Source organism: Capra hircus, chromosome 8, assembly GCF_001704415.2.
Source record: "Capra hircus breed San Clemente chromosome 8, ASM170441v1, whole genome shotgun sequence".
NCBI lineage: Eukaryota > Metazoa > Chordata > Mammalia > Artiodactyla > Bovidae > Capra > Capra hircus.
The window spans coordinates 83,787,396-83,809,119 of NC_030815.1; the positions used below are offsets into that span (position 1 = coordinate 83,787,396).

At 34.9% G+C, this 21,724-nt stretch overlaps 2 protein-coding genes across 4 annotated transcripts in view; one reads left to right on the top strand and one right to left on the bottom strand.

Moving 5' to 3' along the window:
• Positions 1 to 21,724, top strand: part of CENPP (centromere protein P) — a 235,608-nt gene that overhangs the window by 71,410 nt on the left and 142,474 nt on the right.
• OGN (osteoglycin) lies at positions 1,894 to 17,942 on the bottom strand. Of its 3 annotated transcripts, none has more exons than XM_013966068.2 (7): positions 17,730 to 17,942; positions 16,473 to 16,999; positions 14,954 to 15,050; positions 8,075 to 8,233; positions 6,110 to 6,312; positions 3,777 to 3,872; positions 1,894 to 2,960 (listed from the first exon to the last, which is right to left on the bottom strand). In XM_013966068.2, the coding sequence occupies exons 2-7, from the start codon at positions 16,644 to 16,646 to the stop codon at positions 2,790 to 2,792; spliced, it is 900 nt and encodes a 299-aa protein (XP_013821522.2). In that variant the 5' UTR covers positions 16,647 to 16,999; positions 17,730 to 17,942; the 3' UTR covers positions 1,894 to 2,789.

Sequence of the window (21,724 nt, forward strand, 5' to 3'; positions counted from 1 at the left end):
TCACTTAACATACTGTCCTCAAGATTTATTTATATTGTAGCATGTGTCAAAATTTCATTCCTTTTAACCCTGGATACTATTCTGTTATATGTACTTACCAAATTTTGTTTATTCATTCAGCTTTTAATAGACACTTAATTGTTTTCACCTTTTGGCTATTGTGAATAGTCCTTCTCAAGTCATTGGTGTACAAATATCTATGCAAGTCTCAATTTTAATTCTTTTAAGTATATATACCTGTAAGTGGAATTGCTGGATTGTATGGTAATTCTTTCTTTCAGCTTGTACCACTTTACATCCCCAACAGCAGGGCATGAGGCTTCCAGTTTCTTCACATCTTTGCCAACATTCCTTATTTTCTGGGTTTTTGTTTTGGTTTTTGTAGCCAAACTGTCGGATGTGACTTGATATCTCTTTCTGGCTTTGATTTGCATTTCCTTCCCTAATGAGTAGTGACCTTGAGTATCTTTTCATGTGCTAATTGTCCATTTGTATTTCTTCTTTGGAGCAATGCCTATTCAAGTTCTTTGTCCCTTTTTGCATCAGGATTTTTGTTGTTGAGTTGTAGATATTTTTTATATATTTACCTCATCAAATATGATTGGCACATATTTTCTTCCATTCACTGAATTGTCTTTTCATTTTCTTGATAGTGTTCTTTGATGTATACAAATTTTTAATTTTGAAGTCCAATTTATCTATGTTGTCTTTTTTACCCTGTGCTTTTGGTATCATATCCAGGAAATTGTTGCCAAATTCAGAATCAGACAGAATTTTCTCCTTATTTTTAGTAGGAGTTTTATAGATTAGCTGTTAAGTTTAGGTATTTAATTCAGTTTGAGTTAATTTTTGTGTATGTTGTAAGCCTGCAGTCCAACTTCATTCTTATACACGTGAATCCAGTTTTCCTAGCACCACTTGTTGAAGAGACTGTCTTTTCCTAATTGAGTGGTCTTGATGCCTTTTTCAAAAATCGTTTGATTGTACATGCAAAGTTTTGTTTCTGGTCTCACTATTCTATTCCATTGGTCTATATGTCTGTCCTTATGCCAGTATCACACTTTTAATTACTGTAGCTTTGTAGTTACATTTTGAAATGAGAAAGTGTGGAATCCTCCAGTCTTGTTCTTTCTTTCAAATTTCTTTTGACTATTTGGAATCCCTTGAGATTCCATATGAATTTTGGTGGGTTTTCCCAGTTCTTCAAAATATTACATTGAGATTTTGATAAGGATTGTTTTGAATCTATAAATTGTTTTGGATAGTGTTGACATACTAACTTTTCCATCTTTCATTCATGAACACAAGCTGTCCTTCTATTTATGCGTATCTTCTTTAGTTTCTTTCAGGAATGTTTGTAGGGTAAAATATTTTAAATTTTAATCCTCTGTTTCTTTCATTATCGTGTCAAAAATAAAGCATTATCTATTTAAGATAATGGAAATGAGCATATTTTTTACTTTTATTACTTTCTTATGAAATGAAAAAACACCAATAATATTTGTTCTGGAAATAGGATAGAGACCAACTTGATTCTAATTTATAATTGATGTTGGAAACAATGTTGGCAATTTTTATATACACACTTCAAACTTTTATTTCTAAAGCAGTGATAATTTTATATGCAACCACAAAGAAGTGTGGAAGCTAAGAATTTTGAATGGGGTTTGGGCAAGAGGAAAGTAATTTCAGGAATTTCAGTCTGGCAGCAGTGCCATTATAAATCATCACTATTAGATTAGAGATTAATTCTTATCTTTAAACATATCAGTTAATCATGGATCTTTAGAAAATGTTGCTGAGATGCTTTCTTATGAATATATGGCCTATTTTCATGAACATGAATGTGTATGGGTGGTTGGGAAGGTGGTGTGCAATAGTAATGCCACAGAATTTGCTTTGTTTTCATATCTTATATTTGGATAAATTTATTGATAAGATTCATTCCTATAGAATAAAAAATATTTTGCAGGTATATCATAACTGAAAGACTTTACAGTGGAGAACTTTATGGCTATATTCTGAGAAACAGAGTGGACTTTCAGTTTTTTTAATAAGCATACTGATTTTGATGTGCTTAGCTTCCTAAAATGTTTTGTGGTAGACTTAGAATCTTGATTATTTAGAGTAAATAAATCTTTATACTACTTAACTAAAGCTTTTAATTGTGTGACCACAAAACAGAATAATTGAACGTTACTATATTAGCTGTTTGTTAAGAGAGTAAAATTATGCTTTATTTGGAAAGTTTTGCTTAGGTATAAGACTATACCCTATTTCTCAGGCTAAGTAAAAATATAGTAGCTGCCTTAAAAGAAAGAAAACAGAGTTCCTACTTCATAATGAATAATGTATAAATCATAAAAGAAAGAAAAGTGAGAGATCCTTAGAAATATTCAGCTTTTCAAAGTCTTTGGAACATATGCCTTAAAAGCTTTAGGGATCAAGTGGAAGCCAGGAAAGACAGTTGAAAGTTTCTTGGACTTATCTTTTAACTTTGTAACGCTTCTTAATTTGGGGTATTTATATAAAAACATACCCGTACTCTATTACGAACTACAGGGATTTTGTAATTCTGTTCAAATATTTTCACATTTCTGTTTTGAACTTAGAGATTCAATCTTACTTTTTATTTGTTGTTATATATAAGACTATTTTTTAACATCCTGCTTAAAGCATAAGTTCCTTCAATAGATACAAAATTAATATTAAATATTTATGCTCCTTTAAACATTGTGGAGACAGATTATAAGTATGTGTGTACTTTAGCTATGCTGCATTGATGGTGGTTAAATGTATGACCCTACAGGCAATCTTTTTAAGCAGATAAAACTGTTGGGATGTTTTCCCAGGATGATGGGGTTGCCCTCCAAGCGTATCTCTTCAATGCGGTCCCGAATATAACTGGTGTCATTAGCCTTGCAGAATGTATCATCTGTAATTGAAGTTATGTTGTTAAACTGGAAAACAAAAGGAAAAAATTGTTTATAAACTCCAAATCATTCTTTTGTATGCTGTGTAATGAGGTCTGGCAGAATATTTTATCTGTCGATAAAAAGTGATTTTTTAAAAATACTCTACATACTGTATATCCATCTTCATGGTAATAAAAAACCCTGTCTGAGCAATCTGAGCCTCCCTTTTTAAAGTCTACAGTATTACTTTGAAAGAACAGACTACTTGCTTTTTCTAAGAATAAAACTCATGTATGTAACAAATTTCTGAGTACAAAGATTATACTAGCTGGAAAATGTATCCTGTTGTAGAGTGTCAACTCAAAATGGGTACTGTGTCCTTGAATGTACTTTAAAAAAGTAAAAAGGACAAATAAGAATTCTTGTGATGGTGAAAGACCACTTTTAGTTTCTTTTTATTCCCTCTTCACTTTTCTATTATCTTTGATCTTGGACAATAAAGTCAGCTGGGAAGTCTCCAAAAGCAAGTGTTTACTGCTATTTGGAGAAAGAAACATAAACCACAGGTCTTAGTGTCCCCTAACTTCAAGTCCACATGTCAGATTAACTAGAAGATGCCAGGTACACACCTGGAGACAAGCCATTCTATAAGAGCAGACCTCATACCTGGTGTTATTACTGATCCTTTGGTTTTGCTCTGAATAGAACTGTGGTTTCTGGGCAAGAGAGAGCATTTGACTAAATATTAATTATTTTGATGGGCAACATTTACATATAAGGAAGTGAATTTCCTAATGAATTGTAAGATTGACCCATAGTAATTTGAATTAAAGTCTGATACTGTGAAAGGAGCAATCATACCTGAAGATGAATTACACGCAGACTTTCTGGTAAATTAAGAGGCACAGATTCCAAAGCATTGTGATCCAAGTAGAGGAAGGAGAGGTTATTCAGTTTCTGTAAGGGAAAGGTGCTTTTGCTTGAGTTGATACCTGAGATCAGTGCATTTCTTCACGATTCAAGCTATATACATATATATATATACATATGTATAAATACATAGATATAGACATGTACCAATACTATTAATCATTGGTATGGTAGTTTTTGGTTTGGTGGGATTTTTTGTTTGTTGTTTTGGTTTTACAAGTAGTGTATTTTGGTCCTTTACAAAGGGCAATAGAACCCTAATGCATCCCCGTGTCTGTCTGCTCATCTCACATCTGAATACCCAGTCATAGCCAACCTCAGCCCTCATGTCAATTTCTGGGGCTCTTTAAATTTGTCTTTGGAATAGGTGATGATGTTAATGCTTATGCAGGGTTGTATTTGGATCTTGGTACTGCTATAACCCCTCTTGAACCTCCAGAATTTTCCATTTCAGCTCCACTAGCTTGTAGTAGAATGAATATTCCTAAGAGATGTGTGTGCTTGTTAGTAAGATATCTTCCAAACCAATGTATTAAATACATGGCTGGGTATGGTGTTTTTTTACCCCCCTAAGGGGTCTACATTAGATTACTCTTCATAATCAATAACCCATTATTGTGTATAATTCTGTAGTTTCAAGGTACAGTTTCCCCTGACAGTAATGTTTTACCTTACTTCTTATATACATCCTATGACAGAATTTGGATTCTTTTCTTTTCTTTAGAATTAATTTGTTGTTATTTTAATCCTTTCTTAAGCATCCTACATGTGTGCTTAGTCACTCAGTCATGTCCAGTTCTGTGTCACCCATGGAACCCACCAGGCTCCTCTGTCCATGGGATTTTCCAGGCAAGAATACTGGAGTGAGTTGCCATTTCTTATACCAGGAGATCTTCCTGAACCAGGGATCCAACCCAAGTCTCCTGCTTTGGCGGGTAGATTCTTTACCACTGTACCACCTAGGAAGCCCTCTTAAGTATCCTACGATCCATTATATAAGAATCAAACTCCTGTCTTCCTCAGTGGACCTCTTTACATGGATTAGAGTGACTTGATTTTACCAGCGGCTTTTGCAGCCTTGGGCATTAAGCAAAACTAGAAAATAACTGACTTTATCATTCTGATGCCAGTTTGTCATGAATCCCTTCTGTAATCCATGTGTAAAATATTCAAATACTTCTTTTGTAAATGTTGACCAGCTCCTGTAGGTCTTTAACAAATTGTGTATGTTCAAATTGCAAGCATTTTGTTTGTTTGTTTTTAAAGTAGTCCAGTTTCTGAAAGTCCCCTAAGAGTTCCTTAACTTCTCAGGAACTGTTAGGAATTGTCAAAAGGAGCTACAATCCTGTATTTTGAGCAAGGTCTTCTGTTGCTAACCAGTAGCATGATTATCTCAGCCTTTTATTTGGGGCTTCTTCCAGGACTGGGAATGAGTACTTCAGATCTATGGAAGTCCTGGGCTGAGGAGATTACTTCTTTGTAGACTGCATTTTGAGACAACCTGGCTACCTAAATCAAAGTAAATCACCTTCCCTTTTTCCTGAGCATTTATTTTCTTGAATGACTAAATTAAGAAGTATATTTAATTTTTACTATATACAGAATTTTGTATTAGGTGCCATCATGGAATTGAAAAGAATATCTCCCTACAGAATTCTATGGTCTAATACTTTTAAGTATTAAAAATAAAATTCAGTCCTTAGAGCATGATTTTTCTGGTGTTTATGAATTACTAATACTGTAGGGAAGAAAAAACACAGGAAAACTCCCATTTTGAGGTTTTGGAAACTCTTGGTACCATGAGTCTTTGTCTATGAAAGAAAGTGAAAATGAAGTCACTCAGTCGTGTCTGACTCTTTGCAACCCCATGGACTGTAGCCCACCAGGCTCCTCTGTCCACGGGATTCTCCAGGCAAGAATACTGGAGTGGGTTGCCATTTCCTTCTCCAGGGGAATCTTCCCAACCCAGGGATCAAACCTCTGAGCTACCAGGGAAGCCCGTCTTTGTCTGTATAAATAAATATTTGCTGTGTGAACAAAGGAAAGAGATGTGACACCAGGTAGTCCCATGAAACAAAGTAAAGTTATTTTAAGTGAGGTACAGGCATAAGCTAGACTTGAGTAAGCCTAATAATATCACTATTTATTATGTAATAATTTTAAAACAAAATTCTAGGCTATAGTTTCTTCTTCTTTTATCATGTTATTATTGGCTGTATAACAATGATGCTATATTGTGCTCAGTCATGGTATAAAATACTTACTTTGAATGCATTTGCTTTGATTCCTCTACTCTTGATTTTGTTATATTTTGCATTAAATAAAGTAAGCTTGGGAGGGAGAACTGGAAGCTTCAGTAGTTGATTTTCAGCTAGTGTAAGTTCTTCTAACAGAGAAAGTTTTGAAAAAGTACCATCTTCTATGTCTTCAATCAAATTTCCCGTAAAATCGAGTCGTCTTAGGTTAGCTTGAAGGAAAAATATACAAACAATACATAAAATTTTTTTTAATACATGAAATTAAATTCTTAATTGTGTGGACTGAGGAAAAGCATTTATTTAACAGGTAATTCAAATTTCTTTTATTTTTAGTGCTTTGCAGAACATGTACAATTAATAGCTCAGTAAGTTTTATTGAATGAATACTCAGCATATACTCAGTGCTTGACACTGATGGCGTTTCTCACTGGAGTTCTAGAATTTCAGGTTTGGAAGGGAACTCTTAGTTAATAGAGTCCTTCCATCCTTTTTTGTTTGAATTCTCAGTATGCTCAAGTAATTTGAAAGAAATTCTTTGTTGCAAATTATGGAAAGCAAGCATTATGTTTGATTGAATAGAATCATGTAAATATTTTTGAATTTCTTGCCATCCTGTTACATTGTGATTATGGGTTTGTTTTGTTTGTATTAGTTGCTCAGTTGTGTCTGACTCTTTGCAACTCTATAAACTGTAGCCCACCAGGCTCCTCTCCTCTGTCCCTGGCATCCTGTCCAGGCAAGAATACTGGAATGGGTTGCCATTCCCTTCTCCAGGGGATCTTCCTGACCCAGGGATTGAACTCAGGTCCTCCTACGTTGCAGGCAGATACTTTACCATCTTAGCCACCAGGGAAGCCCCTGTGATTGTGGGTATGTTATCTTAATCTCTTCACGCCTTATTGCTTAAAAACAACAAAGGCAAAAATGTTCCCTAATTTGTTAACGTGGTACATATTGAGAGAGAAATTCAATAAGTGTGTGTATGTATGCATCACTTTTGTTCTGTCTAGGATGATTAGGAGATATGGTCACTTCTCACTATTTAAGGTGGTCATCTATAAAGTCGACACAAATGCTGAATTAGTGAATATGGAACCATTGCTCCTAAGCAATATATGGATTCGAGCCTTTCCTCACACATTTTCATCAGCCAATCAGAAAATTTTATGTGTGTTTCTTTTTTAAAGGCATCTTATTTAGTATATATTGTTGCTACATTAATATTAAACTCACGGCCAACAGCACTGTAACTCACTTAAATGAAGACTACTTAACATGTATTTTCTCTGGAAGGCACATCACAGCCTTCTTGCAGTTAGGAACAATATACAGCACTTCAGCACTATATTTAGGGAGTGTTTTAAACCGCAAAAAAGCCAAAAAATGAAAAGTGAAAAATATTGCACTAAGTAGACTATAAACGAGGTACTTGTTTAAAGCGGAAATAAAGGACAAAGCATCTTGTTCTACCTCACCTGGATGAGTCACATTTTTTGCCACTGTACACATGCCTGTGAATAACCCTGATAGTGCCAGAAGTATTTATTTTGGGGTTACAAATAAATTTTATAAAGTAGGTGAGTTTGAAAACATAAAATCCACAAATAATGAGAAACAACTGTATTCAGTCAGTTGGAAACTACCAGCGACAGCATGAATTCAGTATGGTTAATCTCGTAAATGTGTAGTGGAGCCAGTGTGCATTTCTTGGTATAATTTTCTTCAGAAGCCCTCGACAAGATTGGAATATAGAAAATTTTTCTGGGATGAGTGATCCAGGACTTGGACTTGACTGCAGAAGTAGTTGCTGTGTGTGGCGCTCACAGCAACACCCTCCTGACAGGATACTTAAAATACCCCAACAGTGACTATCCTACATGTGATAGGCCACAGGTACCTAGAAACTTGTGTTTATATGAGTTAAATAACTAACATGAGTTAACACTAATATTTTATTTAAAATTAGCTTACGTATATCTGCAAAATCTTTGGCGGTCAGCTTTTTAATTTTGTTGAATCGTGCATAAAGATAGGCTGATTCCTTTGGCAAAGGTGGTACAGCATCAATGTCAACTTCTTCACAGTATACAGAGCCACTTAAACAAACACATAGCAGGCATGTGGGCATTTCTGAATTGGGAAACAAAATCATAAAAATCAATCATTTAAAAATATCTGACCTCTAGTATTAAAATTCTTGCTATCATGAATGTTATTACTAATTTAAAAAGATACTTTACACAATTATAGATGATAACAGGAAAGATGTTATGGCCATATTAGCTAGTGATCTATATTGTATCTGGTAACTCAGCATAATTTTATTTTAAATTCTGTAATATACCATCTCTTTTATTCTCCTGTTTTGGCAATGATCATTTAATTGCTGAATTGATTGACAGTTACATTTCTTCATTTGCATATCAAAAAATCATAAAGCTGGACTTAAGGTATTATCACTTGGGGTAGTGCAAACACATTTCTAATGAGTTTGTTGTTCAGTTGCTAAGTCATGTCCTCCTCTTTGCAACTCCATGCAGTGCAGCATACCAGGCTCCTGTCTCCTTCACTGTCTCCCGTAGTTTGCTCAAATTCATGTCCATTGAGTTGGTGATGCTATCTAATCATCTCATCCTCGGCCACCCCTTCTCCTTTTGCCTTCAATTTTTCCCTGCATCAGAATCTTTTCCAGTGAGTCAACTCTTTGCATTAGGTGGCCAAAGTATTAGAGGTTCAGCCTCAGCATCAGTCCTTCCAATGAAACTAATTAGTGAAATAAACAAAGTATGAACTTAGAATCATAGAGAATTTTGAGTTTTAGCTTCGTAATAATCTCCTCCAATCTCCCTTAAACTTAGATTTAAGTAAAAGTCATTTCCAGCAACAACAACAGCAACAAAAATTTGGAATCATTGTGGGCACTTTTAGAATCCCATTGCACCCTGTATCATTCATTGCACTTACTTGTCAGGCCTTCAGCCTGGAAGAGTTCCTTAGTCTTTGTTTTTCATATCTTTTGACTGTTTTGGAAATTTTTGAATTTTAAAAAAATTTATTTTCAGGGCATTTATTTTGCAGAATAAATTTGCAGTCTTTCAACTGGGGTTTATAAAAAAGGTTCCTCATTTTTGGCAGGAATACTACAGAAATAAAGTTTCATTCTCTGTGTCATGTATCTGTCTCATTCCTCACAGTGCTGTCTTGGGTAACTTGGTTCAGTTGGTGTCTGCCATGGTTCTCACCCTGTAAAATTACTGTTTTTCGCTTTGTAATGAGTGTGTACCTTCTAGAGAAGTTCTTTGAGATTCTAAACATCAGGTTTGTTATCAAACTTCCATGTTTTAAAACTCTAGTTTTCATCTGTTGAAGAGTCTTACCTGAATCATTTACCACTGGGATAGTTGCCAAATAATAGTTTTTCTGATTCCATCATTTCTTCTACATTTGTTAGTTCACATTCTGATATGAGGTGGAATGTTCCCTCCTTATTTATTTTTGTCAGTATGAACTTATGAATTCCTTATCCCATGGGTCACATGTTACTGTCATATTTATTTTGATAATCAAATTGTCCCAGATTAGTCTGGGACAACTCCTAAACTCTGTTTTATCATCCCATAGCTTTTTTGTGGTTCAGTGTTATACAATAAGTTGCACATATTTAACTTGTATAATTTATAAGTTGGCTGTCCATCACCACAATCAAGATAATTAACATATCCATCACTTTCTTCATGCTCTTTGGTAATTATCTCTTCCTCACAGTAACCACTAATATCCTTTCTGTCATTATCTTAATATGTTAATATTATGAGTATATTAAGGACCAGAAACTTAATATATTATTTCTGAAACTTTTATCAAAAGAATGCAGTATACACTCTTTTGTCTGGCTTCTTTAACTCTGCATAATTATTTTGAGGGTCATCTATTTTTGCATTATCGGTAATTCATTTCTATTTATTATTGAGTTCATTCCAATTTATTCCATTCTGTCAATAGACGCAGTTTATACAGTCATCTCTTACATATATTTGGGTTGTTTCCAGTTTGCAGCTATTTCAAAGAGAGCTGCTATGAACATTAATGTATGCACTTAATGCTTTCATTTCTCTTCTATAAATACCTAAGCATAGAATGGCTGTGTCTTATTATACATATATATTTTACTTTTTGGAAAAGTCCTAAACTGTTTCCCAAAGTCATTGTGCCATTTTACATTCTCATTAGCAGTACATCTAAGTTCCAGTTGCTCCGCATTCTTTCCAGCATTTGGTTTGTGTGGTTGGACTTTTTTATTTTAGCCTTTCAAGTAAGATGTGTTGTGGTATCTCGTGTTTGAATCTACATTTTCCTAATGGCTAATGTGCTGAGCATCTTTTTATATACTTATTTGCCATCCATATTTTTTTGTATGTGGTGAAGTGTCTACTCATGTCTTTTGCCTGTTTTAAATGGATTTTGCGTTAGTTTTGAATTATATATATTATATAGATATAAGTCATTTGTCAGTTTTATGTTTTGGAGAAAATGTTTTCTCCAGTTTCTGGCTTTTTTTTTTAATTTTCTAATCAATGTCTCTTAAAGAGCAAACATTTTTTATTTTAATGAATAATAATTGATTCCCTTATAGTTCATGCTTTTATGTTATGTTTCTTCTAGGTTCTTTTCATTTTTATATAAATTTTAAACTCAGCTTGTTAATTACTTAAAGCCTGCTAGAATTTTAATTGGGACTGCGTTGAATCTACAGATGAATTTGGGGAAAATTGAAATTTTAATGATACTGAGTTTTCTGGTCCTTGAATACAATGTATCTCTATCTATATATTTAGGTTTTTTAAAATATCTCTCAGCATTATTGTCTGGATTTCAATAAATCTTATACATCTGTCATACATTTATACATATATATTTTTTATATTTTGATTAAAAAATTAAATGTCTCTACTATTCTTTGAGAGCTTACTTATTTTCTGGCATGCTGAGATGTCCCATACCAATCCTGCCCTTTCCCTGCCCCAGGTCTGAAATCAGCTATTACTTCAAGAAGTACTGGTCCATTTCAGTGGAGAATGGTATTTAGAAACCAAGATTTGGGTGTGCATGTGCTCATTGCTCCTGGGATCTCATTGTTTCTAGGATCTTTCAGCAAAGAGGATGGGGAAATGTATTTATTTTTATTTTTCTCTCTTTTCATATATAATACAGAGAAGGAAATGGCAACCCACTCCAGTATTCTTGCCTAGAGAATCCCGTGGACAGAGGCGCCTGGTGGGCTGCTGTCCATATGGTTGCAGAGTAGGACATGACTGAAGTGACTTAGCATGCATGCATGCATTGGGGAAGGAAATGGCGACCCACTCCAGTATTCTTGCCTGGAGAATCCCAGGAACAGAGGAGCCTGGTGGGCTGCCATCTGTGGGGTCGCACAGAGTCAGACACGACTGAAGCAACTTAGCAGCAGCATATATAATACATACATACACACGTATATGTCTTTATACATGGACATACTACACATGTACACACATGTAAACATGTATAATATACATGTACCGTATGCTCATATAAAAACATAAACATACCATATGCATGTATATACATATATACTCATACAGGGAAGCAAACATGTCTATGTCTTTTTCTGTATATCTGTATACAGACCAGAAGTTGATGCTGATACCTTTCATTCCAGTCCATTCCACTTCATCTCCATAGTGTTCCTTCTAGCCTTCCCCCTTACCATATCTTTTAATACCCTTCTCTGATTATGAGAAACCTGACTCTCCTGATCCACTTTATATTTACTTTACTCAATCCTAGAACACACATTAAGTAGTTTCATTATTGTTAACCTAAAGCACTATGGAAAACAAACCTACTCATTGGAATTTTAGTATTTGTCGACTGAAAGTATACATCGAAATACTGAGTTACTTCAGTTAGATTTCCCTTCCTGTAATGTGTTATGTTATTCATTTGAAATGCAATTAAGTTTGTATTTTTCTGTTTGTCAGTTTGGGTTCTTTTTATATTATCCTTGTTGATTTTATTTATGAATGTACTATATTTATTTGCTTATGTGAATATAGTGTTGTTCTAAAATCAAATATGCACAGAAGGTGTGCTCAGAGAAGTTCTGCCACCTTTTCGCTGTACCGGTGGTTCCCGTCCCCTCCTTCCACCCCTAGTCCATCTGTAACCCGTAGGTAACCAGTCTCAGCTTAATTGCCCTTCTTGAATTTCTTTCACACAAGTGTATCTTCTCTTATATCCCTTTCATTTTTAGAAGAGACAGCATACTGTAGATACTCTTTTGCACTTTGGTTTTCTTCACATAATCTCTTCTAGAAATCAATCCATATTCATTATAGAAATCTTCCTCATTCATTTTTGCCACTGCATAAGAGCCTGGTAGGCTGCAGTCCATGGGGTCGCTAAGAGTCAGGCACAACTGAGCAACTTCACTTTCACTTTTCACTTTCATGCATTGGAGAAGGAAATGGCAACCCACTCCAGTATTCTTTTCTGGAGAATCCCAGGGATGGGGGAGCCTAGTGAGCTGCCGTCTATGGGGTCGCACAGAGTCGGACATGACTGAAGTGACTTAGCAGCAGCAGCAGTATTCCCTAGGTAGATGTACCATACTTTATTCAACCACTCTTCAATTTATGAATAATTAGATTGTTTCCAATATTTTGCTGTTACAAGCAATCCTTCAGAGATTTTGCATATGTATTTTCTTACTTTTGAAGATATATCTTTAGGATAAATTCCTAGAGGTCAATTGCTAGGTCACAAAGTAAATGCATATTAGGTTTCATCAGATATTACCAAATTCCTCTCCGTTCTACCAATTTGCATTACTGTCAGCAACATATGTCAGTGTCTGATACCCCACAGGTTTTACCAGTAGAATATATTAATATATTGTCACACTTTTGTCAGATAGGTTAAAAATTTTTATCTCAATTTAAATTTACATGTGAGATTGAACACCTTTTATGTGTTTAAGGGTCATTTTAATGTCATTTTGTGAATTGTCTGTTCAAACCTTTTGCCCATTTTACCCATGGATTTTTTTTTTTTCAGTTTCTTTTTCCTGGATTTTCACTTGTTCTTTATAAATTAGAGATATTAACTCTTTACAGTGGTGTATATTGAAAATATTTTTCTCAATTTTAAGTTGTCTTCGGCTTCATTTATGATGATTTTTGCCATGCAAATGTTTTTCATTTATGGAGTTAAACTTATTGGTCTTTTCTATTATCATCTCTGGATTTTGAGACATCCCACAGTCAAGTTATCTTCTACTATTTAAATGGTTTCACTTTTTACATTTAGACCCTAATTTATTTGAAGTTTATTTTTCTATCTAAGAGGGATATAATTGTATCCCTTTTCAAGGTTGTCCCAGACTCAGTTTTTAAAAATATCATCTTTGGGATTTCTCTGGTGGTCCAGTGGTTAAGAATCCATCTGCCAATGCAGGGGACATGGGTTCGATCCCTGGTCTGGGATGATGCTACATGGCACAGAGCAACTAAGCTCCTGAGCCACAGCTACTGAGCCCACATGCTACACCTGTCGAAGCCTGAGCACCTAGAGCCTGTGTACCGCAGCAAAGGGTAGCCCCATCTGCAACTGAAGAAAACTCACAGACAGCGATGGAGACCCAGAGCAGCCATGCATAGATGGATAAATATTTTTAAAAATAAAAACATCATCTTTGCTTCAGTGATTAAAGATGCTCCCTTTGTTATTTACTAAATTTCTATATGTATTTCTTTCTGTCTGTGGACATTCATTCATGCACCAGTATTATACTTATTTTAAGTATGGAGGCTTTAAAGTATGTTCTGATAGGTGATTTCATGCAGATCTGATCTTCTGTCTGAACTTGAGGATCAACCTTACCCAACTGTTTAAAGAAGTTTATTGTTACAGATTTAGGGAGAACTACCATCTTTGTAATGTTAAATCATCCTATCCAAGAGCAAGAAATGTCTTTTAATTTCTTCCAGTCTGTTTTCACTATTATGCTTTTCAAATTTCTTGAGATGTATTTTCTGTTTTGTTTCATTTTAATTTTATTGTAGCACTATAGAAATTAGCGTGTTTTTTTTATATTGTCACAAAATAATAGTCTGTGAGAAAGCAATAATAAACCAAATAGAAACTAATAAGTAGTACTTTGTAATTTGTTATTTTATGTTTTCTATTGTTTTAATTGAAATGTACATTATAATTACTTATGTATATAACCACCTCTCCTGTGAATTTCTTAAAAGCAAAAATAATATTTTATTTACTTTATCCTCAGACTACATGTGAAAGTGAAAGTGAAAGTCACTTAGTTGTGTCCAGCTCTTTGCGACCCCATGGACTATACAATCAATGGAATCCTCCAGGCCAGAATACTGGACTGGGTAGCCATTCCCTTCTCCAGGGGATCTTCCCAACCCAGGGATTGAACCCAGGTCTCCTACATTGCAGGCAGATTCTTTACCAGCTGAGCCACCAGCGATTTGCAACTAATTGGAATTTAACAAGTATTTCTTGAATTTATTTTGTATAGATAGAAGCACACACTTTACAGAGGTTAAACCTAAACTGAACTTTGGCTATTCTTGAATGTTCCTGTTCCATGTTTTTCACTCATAATGTGGAATGGCAAATGGTGAAAATTCACAATATATCTGTTTGACTTTATCGTTGGAGATAAAATTCCACTGTTTGGATTTACTGTATCCTGATGCAATTTTGAACAATAACAGATAAAGTTCCATTGTAAGCTACTTTTTAAAGCTCTTTTTAAAAATAGGATAATAGAGTATTCATACTTACCATCATTTTCTTTCTTGGGGGGTAATTGCGTTATACTCTCATCTTTTTGTAATTGAAAACTTTTCTCATCGGGTACTATTATCATAGTTTCTTTTTCCTATTGGAAAAATAAATGTTTATTTACAATTATTTACAATTTGGTAATTTTGGTATTATATACAATTTGGACTGTAAAACTGAGGGATTACAGACAGCATTTTTCCATAAATATTCTGGTTGAACAGTCCCTCCACTCTCCATTTGTCTATTAAGTGCTGTTGAATTCTGCTCCACTTCACAAATATTTTGGTCCCTGTGTTCATATTTAGAGAGACTCCTAAAGCAATGTAAAGAGAAGCAGAGAACTTTTTTACTTACTACTTTTTAGGGACCAGGAGATTTTGAAAGTATTCTGTAAACAGATTGATAAGATTGAAATCAGCCATGTGAGCCGACAGCTTGTTATAATAGGCCTTTTTTTTTTTTTTCTAAGCACCTGGGAAGCATGACTATATATACATATATTTTCAATATATATTCAATATATACATATATGATAATAATAATACTAGCATATTAGCCAACTTCATTGAAAGAAAGTGTAGTATTAACATTTGCTCATCTGTACTGAAAGAAAAGAATCTATTATAACTGTTCACTCTTAAAATACTTATCATCTTATTTATAGTAAGAACTTTTGAAGGAATCAACATTGCTAAGTATTTGGCTGCATCTCTCATTTTCCATTTTGCGTGTGTGTGTGAGAGACGCATACAGACACACTGTAGGCAGGCAACAGATCCTTATGCGTTGTATTAACTTTTTCTTTGTCCAGTGTTCATTTCTGTGTTCCAGTAAAACCACAAGTAATTACTTAGTCCCTGTACAAACAGAATATGAAAAATGTGGTAGGAAAGTCATCTCTGTAGACAATGACAGTGACAGTTACTTGGTAAAATGATAGAGCCTAAATTGTTGAAATTGATTGAAAATCATGCTCCATATTAGTAGTTTTAATTTTTTGATACTGTGTAGTTGACATAACGTGAATTATTATGAAATCCTGTAGATACAAAATAAGCAGTACTCTTCTATTTATGTACTTGAACTACTTCTTCCTAAAATAATAAACCTTAAGCTGGTAATCCATCTTTATTTCTCCTAATACACATTTCTCCTATTTTATTTTAATATGCAAATAAATGGCACTATGTATCATGACTTAAATGTAAATCTCTGCTGATAAGAGATCATCTTTAAATTGAATTTTCCTTAAATTTTATATTTCAAATTTTAGTTTTCCTTAAATTTTATGTTTTGTTTGTTACAGATACTATTTGGTTATCACAGAGTCTATTTATTAATTTGGGAAGCATGCATACTTTAAAAATATAATTTAGGGACAGTTATTTTGAATTGTTTTGAATCATCTCAAGTGCTTTTCCTTTCTTCTTACCTTATCACATTCAGAAAAAAACAAAAACATGCATTTAAATGGGTGACTATTTTAGAAATTAAATTTAGAGTAGAAATAAAATACCTTAGTACTTTTTCCATCCAGGTATTTATCCTCATAATCTTGGCTAAAAAAGGTTTCTTCAAGATTATCTGTTCCATAATCATAGATAATGCGTGAATCCTGCTGAGATGGTGGTGCTGGCTTTATCAGAGGCACAAACAGGAACAGGAGAAGTGTAGATTGCAGAGTCTTCATTTTAATAGAAATTAAGGTGACTGAAAACTAATAAGCTAGTGGCCTGCTGACTGTGGGACAATACTCTCTTTTTCCCTGGAAATAAAAATGCAGACCATCGAAGCAATATTTAAAAGCTTAGAGGACTTTTTGGCAGGGTATACGCAGCAGGGGCCAGCGAACAGTATTTAACCCTTTGTGATCTTTAATTAGATGCTAAAAGTTTTTATGTATCAGTGATATTCTGAAAAATAGTTTCAGAAACTGGTTTTAGTTCTTTTTCTATCAAAAATCCAAGCAATGTTGATAATTTCAGTTTTTTAATAATCAGGTACCTTGAACAAAGGTATGCAATTAAAGTCTTCTTAGAATACCTGTAATATAAACAGTTAAAATGAAGACCCATGATCCTGTCTCATGTGAGTTAAAAATATCATATTTCAGCTTTGCTACTTTATAAGAACTCCTGATTTGTATTGGTATGAGCAGAAACAAGTTCCAGGAACAGTTTTAAAACTTTAAATTTAACATTATGAAAAATAGTCATTAACACTTACTTTTAGGTGATACAGAATATTGAAAAAGCCATAATTTCAAATTCCTCAGTTTTATAATTTTCCATAGATATCATTTTTAGTTAATAGCATTTCTTTAAAATTTAAGGTATGAAAAATGCAAAAATAGTATTGCAGACTAGAAAAATAATAGAACTTTAATCAAAGATTTCAAAGGAATTCAATGGGAAAGATTCTTTAAGGCTCACCACTGGATTTTATCTGGTGGTACACATTTTCTACTTTTTCTTAAGTTACTTCAGACAGAATCACTCAGAATTGCTAGTGCTGCATTTTAGATACTAGTTTGTCAAAAAAGTCAGTGGTTGAAATTAAGCATAACATGGTTTTGTGACTTTTGCAGCACGCTGTTCTTGCCTGTATGGACATTCAAGTTATGCGGTGATATACTTAAGTGCTTGTTAAAAAGTAATTGTCCGAGGTAACTGAGACTTAAAAAGATTAAAGATTGCCTTTATATTTACTAAGATTGTTAGATGTCACATTTTAACAAACAATATTTAAAATAATATGTGAGAAAAGAGCCTACCGTTGTAGCTGTTTTGAAGTTTTTTGTGGTTTTCCTCAATAGATGGTCATGGCTTGCATTAGCCCCAAGTGGGAGGGTGAATGAGAAAAGCTGTGGAGTGATTTCAAACTGTTGAATAGAATTTCAGGGCCCAACAGCTTTAAAAGCAGTTTCCATGTGGTAGAGATCTTTGCCAACATTCTTTCTGCAGGGTGAAATGTAGTGTGTTGTACTAGAGAACTAAAATATTTGTAACTGCTGTACTCAGATTGCTTCCACTGATTATCATAAACTTATGTTATCTTTTACCTTGTGTAATAAATACTCATAGCACAAATTATTTTTTAGTTTAGTCATTTGAGGCCCACTTCCCCCTTTATTTTGTTATATGTAACAAAAACTCAACTGTCAGAATCAGCTTTTTAAATATAAATGTTGCAATTTGGGATTTGATTGTAAAATATGTTTTTGTTTGCTGAATGAAGAAAATAGTATTAATTACCTTAATATTATTTTTTAGGTTGAAATGGTATTTAGATAACTATGTGAACATCTTTAAAGATTAATTTTTATCACTGGTATTTTAGCAATCTAAGTAACCTTTCTTTCTCCTCTCAGCTGAAATTTCAGTAAGTGTGGATATCAATATTTTGTAAAAAAAAATGGAAAATGAAAGAATACTGGTTAGTTTTCTTTTCTATTCAGAACTGGCTTTGGAGTTTTTTGAGTTAAAGCTTAAATAAACCAAGACATGAATACTTACATTTTTACTTGAATGTAAATGTTTAAATTTAGTTGTGATATTCTCTGATTTAGGTTGATTTTTTGACTTTAAATTCTTTGAAAATATCAATTTTATCACTTTAAAGTCTTTGGAAATATCTAATAATGACATAACAGATATTGGTTTGTTTTCTGTTGTGTGGCAGGTTTAACGGGATGTTGAGAAGTGAACTGAATAGATGTTGAATAGATTTAGAGAATCTTAGAGGTTCATAGTTTACTATGGTATACACAGTTTTGTACTTTGTACTACAGAAAATTATTTTGTGGATTATAACTTTTTTTTCCTTGAAAAGGTATGACCAGTGTGTATAGTTTTATTGGCATTCATTCATTTGTTGTTATCATTCAGTCCCCAGTCATGTCCGACTCTCTGCAACCCCATGGACTGCAGCACACCAGGCCTCCCTATCCCTTACCATTTTCTGAAGTTTGCCCAAGTTCATGTCCATTGCATCGGTGATACCATCCAGCCATCTCTTCCTCTGATGCCCTCTTCTCCTTCTGCCCTCAGTCTTTCCCCGTATCAGGGATGTTTCTAGGGAGTCAGCTGTTTGCATCAGGTGACCAAAATACTGCAGCTTCAGCTTCAGCATTAGTCTTCCTGATGAGTATTTAGGGTTGATTTCCTGTAAGATTGACTGGTTTGATCTCTGTCCAAGGGACTCTCAGGAGTCTTCTCCAGTACCACAGTTTTGAAAGCATCAATTCTTCGTCTCTCTGCCTTCTTTACTATCCAGCTCTCACAACCATATGTGACCACTGGGAAGACCATAGCCTTGATTATACGGACCTTTGTCAGCAGTAAATTCATTCATTTAGTAGAAGTTTATTGAGTGCCACTTCTCTGCCAGTACTGTAGAAAAATAAACCCAGACAAGCAAAACTCGTTTTCTCCCTTCAAGGAGGAAGAGTTTGTAAGTAAGCAAGAACGGCAGCAAACAAGTAATAGAAGGCACAGTGAGCGACCTGCTACACAAAAATATTCTGCAGTAATCTGGAAAAGGGTAAAGCCACTGAGGCGGCAACAGACTTACTTCTGTAGAGAAAATGAGGGGGTAGTCATGGCAGGAGCAGACCAAGGTAGAATCGCTCTAGGAATAGGAACAGCACATAGGTGGGGAGGATAGATCATTAAGATAATTTATAATTAGTTGTATATGGCTGGAGCTTAGAGGGAGAAAGAGAAGAGGTTAGGGGGGTGGTACATATTAAGAGATCAGACAGGGTACTAGAGGTCAAATTAAGGAAAAGTCTTTTATACCTTGCTGTGATGTTTGACTTTTATTTGTATTCAGTGAGAGACCACTTTGAGAAATTTTTTTAAGCCAGCGAGTGACATGATTCTATTTTCATTTTAGAGAGAGCCCTCTAATGTTACATTTCTGAAGAATACTACTAGTTACCTATTTTATTGGTTATTTATTACAGGTATAGTGATCTAAAATAACACACCTTTATTATCCCACAGTTTCTGTGGCTCAGGAGTCCAAGTATGGCTTTGCTTGTGCATGAGTGCCAAGTTGCTTCAGATGTATCTGACTCTTTGCAACCCTATGGACTGTAGCCCTCCAGGCTCCTCTGTCCATGGCTTTGTTTATATCTCATCTGCAATCAAGGTGTTGGCTAGGGCTGTATCCTCTTTTCAAGGGTCAAATAAGGTAAAGGTGTATGAGCTCATGTGGTTGTTGGCCACAACTCCACTCAGAATGTGGGACTAAGCCTCAGTCTTGCTTGATGTTGATTGAAGGCCACCCTCAGTTATTTGCAACGTGGCCTCTACCACTGGGCAGCTCATATTATGGCAGATTTCTTCTTCACAGCCCGAAAGGAAGATTAGTGTTTCAACAAGACAAGCAGTACAGTTTTTGTAGCAATCATGTACCTGAAATCATATATGCCATCTTTGTAGTATTTTGAGGTCAGAGGTCATATCCACATTGAAGGGGAGATGACTGCACAAGAAAGATTCTAGAAATATTCAGAGTTACACCAAAAAATGTGTATGTTCCCTCCCAGAGTTAGCCAAACTAAAGTTTGAGAGCATAGTTCCAAAGACCATCCTCATTTCTTATACCAACTGCAAGTTTGAGAGTTTCCCAAAACCACCCTTACATTTGATAATTTGCTTACAGGACTCATGGAACTCACTGTAAGCCATTATTTCATGGTTATGGTTTATCACAGAGAAAACTAAAGTGAAATGAAGTCACTCAGTTGTGTACGACTCTTTGCAACCCCATGGACTGTAGCCTACAAGGCTCCTCTGTCCATGGAATTTTCCAGGCAAGAGTACTGGAGAGGGTTGCCATTTATACACATAAATAATCACCCAAAGGAAGAGAGGCAGTAGTCAGAGTCTGGGAGGGTTCCACATACAGAACTTGTTTTGTTCTCAGGATGTTCTCATCATTGCCTTCCCAGCATTGATGCATGACAAGGAACATGGGTATTGCCAACCAGGAAAGTGCTACTGAACTTCATGGTTCAGCTTTTACTGGGGCTTCATTACATAGGCCTGATCAACTGAGTATTCCTCATGTTTGAACTCTGCCCCCAGTTTAACTGATTCCACATGACCCATCCTAAACCACATGGTTGTCTTTCTGGCATGGCCAACCTAAGACTGTTGGGTTTGGCCTGTCCCATCCTAAAATCTGTTGTTGTTGTTGTTCAGTTGCTAAGCCTTGTCCAGCTCTTTGCACCCCCATGGACTACAGCAGTCCAGGCTTCCCTGTTCTTCACTATCTTCCAGAGTTTGCTCAAACTCATGTCCATTGAGTCAGTAATACCATCCATGCATCCCATCCTCTGTCGCTGCCTTCTCCTCCTGCCCTCAGTCTTTCCCAGCATCATGGTCTTTTTCCAGTGGCTGTTCACGTCATGTAGCCAAAGTATTGGAGCTTCAGCTTCAGCATCTGTCCTTCCAATGAATGTTCAGAGTTGATTTCCTTTAGGATTGACTGGTTTTATCTCCTTGCTATCCATGGGACTATCAAAAGAATTGTTATTGTTGTTCAGTTGCTAAGTCATTTTGTGACCCCATGAGCTATAGTACACCAGGCTTCCCTGTTCTTCACTGTCTCCCGGAGTTTTCTCAAATTCATGTCCATTAAGTATAACCCTCATTTTAAACCAAGATATAGATTATTCCTAGAAGCTGAACAAAGCACAGACTGCTCTTTGGAGTCAAATTCTTTCAGTGTAAAATATGTTTCAAACTTAGATTGTTT